Raw genomic sequence first — 6,356 nt, 5'->3', positions numbered from 1 at the left:
ATAGCAGACATACTAGTGTTTCAACCATTAACTCTGGAAGAAATTGAAAATAGAAAAAAACTATATTACAACGAAATGGAACAAAAGAAAAAAAGAAAACTGAACAAAACTAAAAGACAACAATGCCAATCAACAACGCCAATCAACAAAAATCAATTTTTATTTCCTTCTTTTTTTCTCCAGTTTACGAAAAGTAGCGCCAGAAGAAGTAGCCCAATAGCTAAGGTGTTCATGATTTCATACACACGCGCACTCATACACTGATATAATAACAATAATAAGTAGCAATTTAAGAGGGACACACCCACCCACCCAAACACATTGTATGGCAGATCAGCTTAAATCGCCAGGAAAAGAAAATACTAAAAAAAAAAATATATATATATATATATATATATATATATATATATATATATATATATATATATATATATATATATATATATATATATGTAACCATAAATCTATGGAAAGTGGGTTAAAAAAAGCTTACACACAAAATGAAATTTCAACAAAGTTCCCCATATTCTTCGGTTTAACTCATAATTCGTTTGGGCGTAATGATGTCAGAATTATTTAGAAGTGGTGTCGCAGTCCGGCCTGCTTGTAACATTAAGATCTTTACGAAGGAAGGAAGGAGAAAGCACTGATAACAGTAGTGCGAAGGGAAAGGGAGGAAACATGTGTCTAATAAAAGATAGGACGCTGACTGAGACCAAGGAGACTACTATAGTCTCCTTGACTGAGACACACCACACATGGCATAAATACCTCTATGTACAGCAATGTTACAGAGAGTACGAAGTAGCAAACTACGTTACCAGACAGTCGTACTCAGAACGTTGCAATTATTAGTTTCAGGCCCCCCCAAAACGTCGTAGCCGCACCACTAACGATACCCATTTAAAGTTAATGTTGAAACCGTAAAGTACCGGTGTTTTTCTTCATATACTTACGGGTGAGAAGCCGAAAAGTACTATATGCCGAGTACGATAATCTTGTAAATTTGGTGTTGTTGTTGTTTACATCCGCAGCGCGTCAAGAGGCAGGGAGGGACGCTTCGAGCCAGGCCTGGAAAATAATGTCGAGGAGCGTGCAGGAGGCTGTCTAACTATAACCTCGGTCCCTCATCTACGACAGAGAGGACCATGGCGAAGGAAACTAAAGCGGCAGTGCCCAAGGAGGCCCAGGTGATGAGTGCCATCCTGAAGGACATGGGCATCACGGAGTACGAGCCTGGGGTCATCAATCAGATGCTGGAATTCACCTACCGTAAGGGACATTTTATTACCCCCACTCGTATTATCTGTCGCGTCATGATGTTTGTGTATTAAAAAGAGGGTTAAGATTCGTTATAGTACCGTGCCAGTATTTCATTACCTACCTTATGAAACGTCACTAGCTCTTCATCTTTTCTTCAAACATTCAACAAACATGGAAAAGCATTCAAAATTCAATTCAAGGACCATTTATTGTTGAAAATATACAGCAGCCGCCGCCAGAGGAGGCTGCGCTTTTGTGAATATTATCCCTTATTTTCAACAATAAATAGTCCTTGAATTGGACTTTGAAAGCGTGTCCATGATTGTTGAACATTTGTAGAAAAGATATATGAAGAGCTAGTGATGTTTCATAAGGTAGGTAATGAAATACTGGCATGGTACTAAAACGAATCTTAACCAAAAAAAGTTTAGTTCATTCTCAGTTTGCTAGGAGGTTTCATGTACTCATATGTCCATGTTATCGTAATCATTTTGGCTCCCCGGTCACACACAACTGGCCAGTTCGAAACTTTAGCACGAAGTCATTGTAAGGGACCAAACCAAACCATATTCACCACAATGATCCGTTTTTTCTACTCAATACCAGATACTAATAAAGAGAGATTCCCTGTGTAGTTTCCTAAAATTTCCTCCTCATTTTTATATCAATGCCAAACACTAAAGCTACAAGGAATTCTTATTGTATTTCATGTTTGGTTGGGGAGCTTACAAACTTGCTGTATTGGATTGTAAAACTGGCCCAGTATTTAGCCTGTGCATTGTAAGGAGTGGGTCAGAAGCAGGGTTTGTGCTAGACTACTATTTGATGAGCCTGGGATCCTATATGATGATACGGTGCCCCCCTTCCCCACCCACAGGCTATGTGTCACAGGTGCTGGATGATGCGCGGGTATTTGCCAACTATGCAAAGAAGGCACGTACTATAGAGATGGATGATGTCAAGCTGGCTGTACACATGCAGATGGAGAAGTCCTTCACCGCACCACCTCCCAGAGATGTACGGTTCAGCGTGGCACATCGCTCTGTAAACTTGATCATTCAAAAGTTTACTAAATCATATATATTGTCCTTTCCTCATATGTGCTTAATCTTCACATTTTACATATGCTGGAAATTGAACTAAGCTGTACACTGCTTGCACTATCAGTTTATATACATTTTAGTAGAAATATTAAATATACATGATAATGAATGATGGAATTAAAAATGCAGCTGGTCACAAAACTCTGTTGTATGTGCCCTGGCAGCTGCTGTTAGAGATGGCACGCACCCGCAATGCCAACCCATTGCCTCCCATCAAGGCAAACCAGTATGGCATCCGCCTCCCCCCTGACCGCTACTGCCTCTCTGCCTGCAACTACAGAATAAAACCACCACGCAAGGTACAGTTTAATGCTCCGGAGGCTTTTGTTTTATATAATCCTCTTTGTCATCATTATTGTTGTCATACTCATTATCATAATTACTCTCACATAGTAAGTGAGAAAGGGAAGCCTTAAAAACAGAAGTGTAATAGAGTAAGAGGAGGATAATTCACTCATTGTTACTGGTCACAATTGACAAGCCTTTCTTCCCTAGTATATGCCTTCCTTTCTTTTCTTTAATAATAATAATAATAATAATAATTTTATTTTGCCCAGCAGCATATATTAAAAACAGGACAAATAAACGAACGAGATCAACCGAGATACATATACGCTTAAATAATTGATAGCTTATAATTATATATGCGTGTGCACGGCACACTTATGCACAATCTACATGAACAGAAGGCCCAGCCACTCCCGCCACATAGATCCACATATATAGGCCGAGCTCTGTTTGATGGAGGTGATGATGGAGTTCCCAGATTGTTCCACTCTACTCCTCATACTGTACGTGGCGTGGTGACGCAGCACAGCCAGATAGTTCATCCCATGCCCGGTGAAGGCCAGGGATGAGCTAGTCCATCAAGGAAGCCCCAGAAGCCGCTTGAGCATGTCGTTATAACAGACCCTAAGACGGTTCATGGAGGCAGCCCTATACCGCGACCACAGCGAGTTGCAGTAGAGAGTAGCAGTGGCCCCTGAATAACGCCAACTTCACCTTCGTGCTGCAGAAGGAGAATTTCCTCAGGAACATGTTGCCGATGACTGTGAGCTTGGTGGTCTGCTTCTTGATGTCATCATCATCGGTCCTTTCCCTGTTGATGACATGGCCCAGGTATGTGAATCTATCCACAAATGTAAATGCACTCCCACTTAGCCACGCTGATGTCTGGTAGTCCACCCTGGAGTGTGGCGGTGGCACTACCATGCACTCTGTCTTGGTGGTGTTGTAGACAATATTGTGCGTGGCAGCATACGCCTGATACACTCCAATTAGGTCCTGCAGAGCCTCCACTGTGGGTGCCATCAGTACCATGTCATCAGCATAACTCAGTGAGTTGATGCACCTATCATGTAAGTGGCAGCCTGTGCCTGTGTCATGCAGAGCGGCAGTGAGGTCATCTGTGTAGATGTTGTACAAGTGGGGAGACAGAATCCCTCCCTGGTGAATACCATTGGCTGTCTTAAATGGCAGCGAAGTGGAAGCCCCCCCATTTTACAGCAAATTCCTGGGTAGTGTACCAGTACATTAGGAGCTTGACAATGTACCCAGGAGTTCCCCTTACAAGCAGTTTATTAAACAGCTTCCAGTAGTTCACTCTGTCAAAAGCCTTGCTGGTGTCAAGGAAGCAAAGGTAGACAGGTGAGCCCCTGGAAGTGTATTACTTCAACGTCCACAAACACATCTCGGTGCCGTGCCCTTTCTTGTAACTAAACTGATTGTCCAATGTGTTCAGGTAGGCCTCTAGGCGGTGCAGCACTGCCTTCTCAATCACTTTTGACAAGGCGTCAGCTCCCCCACCGATCTGTCTCAGTAAGTCACGATGTTGCTCAGCTGCTGTGCCACTCCCCTTACCTCCTGCTCGAGTCTGCTGCATCGCACATCAAGCACCACGCTGTCAATGCTGCCCAGGTGGGTGGGGGAGGTGTGACACACATCCTGACACACCAGGGGCAGGTGTGCATCAGCCGGTATCTCCTGCATCAGATCCAGGATTGTATCGATGGTGGTAGCTTTGATCCTGGAAGCTTTCTTCCTTGTGGTAGTAGGATGCCCCTGCAGGATCCTGTAGTAGGTGTCCCTAGCCCTCACTATGTCCTCATCACTGTAGTAATTTCATACCAGCCTAGTGAGGTTAGCTTTCGGCATCTTCTTCCTCATGCTGGACACGTACCCCAAGACGTCATCCACCGCAGCCCTACTGCACAGGCCCATCCAACCCCACGGAGGGCGTAATGGGCACCAAGGGCGTCTTGGAAGCCATGGCCAGCTACAGCCTGCATACACCAGTCTCCCCCGTGCAGTGAGGTATCACAGCAACGAAAGCTGCATGCACTGCGCGAGGGTCGACGGATTCACACCTTGCCTGACCCCTGATAAGAGCCTGGGCCAGCGACGCTCAACCACCCCATACACTAGGAATAAGTCACTCACTTGCCAGTCTTCATCACCAACACTAATTTTCAAATAGCTCGGGTGTCATTAAAGGCAGTGAGATGCACTGTACATATATCATTGAAAGCACCTGCCGTTCACACACGAGTGTATGCAACTCCTCTTGGTGACCTCTGTTGCCCCCCCCCAACGGGAAGATTCAACGGAGCTGCGCACCACATGTCTTGACCCGTGCATAGCTCACCATCTATATATAATATAGTGCTTGATTGGTAAAAAGTATCTTCTGTAGGAGTTGGTTCAGTTCATAAAGATAAGAGTTTTTATCTTCCTCTCCCCTATTGATGATATGAAATCAAGACAGCAAAATCACTTTATATAAAGATATGTGATGTTTTTCCATTATTCTACAGAAGCCATCAGGCCTGCCAACACTTGGAGGGGGCAACCGCATCAGCCTAGGTGGTGGGGGTGGGGGCATGAAGCTGGGCAACACCCCCATCAAACCAACCATCTCTATGGTGACCACCAAGACTGGCAACACACAGACAGTCACACTGGTGCAGAAGCCAGCCACCAACATCACCTCAGGACCTGCACAGAAGATCGTCAGTGTTAATCGGCCAGTTTTCAAAGTCACTCCAGGCCCAACAGGTATGAGTCAGGGCAAGGGAGAGGTCTGTGCTATGTGGCTGTGGTGTAGGATCTGTGCCTTAGGTCTTAAGTGCTTGATGCTTAACTATGAATGGTTAGTGGGATTTCAGAATGATATATTTGCTATTGTTTGTTAGGTGTGTGTGTGTGTGTGTGTTTACCTAGTTGTATTTACCTAGTTGTGACATACGGGAAAAGAGCTACGCTCGCGCTGTCCCGTCTCCATATCCTCTCTTATCCAACTTTTCCTTAAAATCATGAATGTTTCTTGCACAAACCACCTGTGTGTGTGTGTGTGTGTGTGTGTGTGTGTGTGTGTGTGTGTGTGTGGTCAAAAGTACTAACTGGGTTATAATGTATCAAGTAAATAGCTGACAGTGGGTTAGTACCTAATGTGTAAAAAAATGCAGCATCCATTGAATATATATAATTGTAAAACAATAGTATTTTAATATTTGTGTTAGCTTTGCAGTGATAGACAATTTCTAGTTTATTGAGGCAGAAAGACTCATAAAAAAAAAAATCATAAACATTAAGAATAATCATAATGCACAACACATACGTATTCAGTGTGGGTAGTGATCTTTGTATATGGTGCACATGCATTTCCAAGAAGTGGCAGTTCCTTTAAGCTCCGACTTTCTACAGGGAACAGCAATGTCATGATGAACGTCTCGTCAGGCACCATTAAGGTGGACCCTGATGCACCTACCATGAAGAGGAAGAGGGAGGATGATGACGGTGACACAGGGCAGTAGTTGAGTGTGGTGTCACCACTGCCATCAGTCTCGTTGCTGCCTTGCCTCTTTTTTAGCCTTCCAGGGATGTGTATTGTGGTCTTTGTGAGTCACTTTCCTAACCAATAAATAGGGATAGATTTTCATTGTGTTTTTTGTCATTTCCTCACACCTTCCTGTTGCCAATTGGTGGTTGGCA

At 43.8% G+C, this 6,356-nt stretch overlaps 1 protein-coding gene across 1 annotated transcript; it reads left to right on the top strand.

Moving 5' to 3' along the window:
• The first annotated feature begins 1,012 nt into the window (after positions 1-1,012).
• LOC127004339 (transcription initiation factor TFIID subunit 9-like) lies at positions 1,013-6,301 on the top strand. Its single transcript, XM_050871897.1, has 5 exons — positions 1,013-1,272; positions 2,141-2,280; positions 2,531-2,665; positions 5,180-5,420; positions 6,069-6,301. The coding sequence occupies exons 1-5, from the start codon at positions 1,149-1,151 to the stop codon at positions 6,176-6,178; spliced, it is 750 nt and encodes a 249-aa protein (XP_050727854.1). The 5' UTR covers positions 1,013-1,148; the 3' UTR covers positions 6,179-6,301.
• Positions 6,302-6,356: the final 55 nt, after the last annotated feature.

This window comes from Eriocheir sinensis, chromosome 28 (assembly GCF_024679095.1).
Source record: "Eriocheir sinensis breed Jianghai 21 chromosome 28, ASM2467909v1, whole genome shotgun sequence".
Taxonomy (NCBI): Eukaryota; Metazoa; Arthropoda; class Malacostraca; order Decapoda; family Varunidae; genus Eriocheir; species Eriocheir sinensis.
Note: the sequence above shows the minus strand (reverse complement) of the source record. Positions and strands in the feature narration are given on the sequence as shown.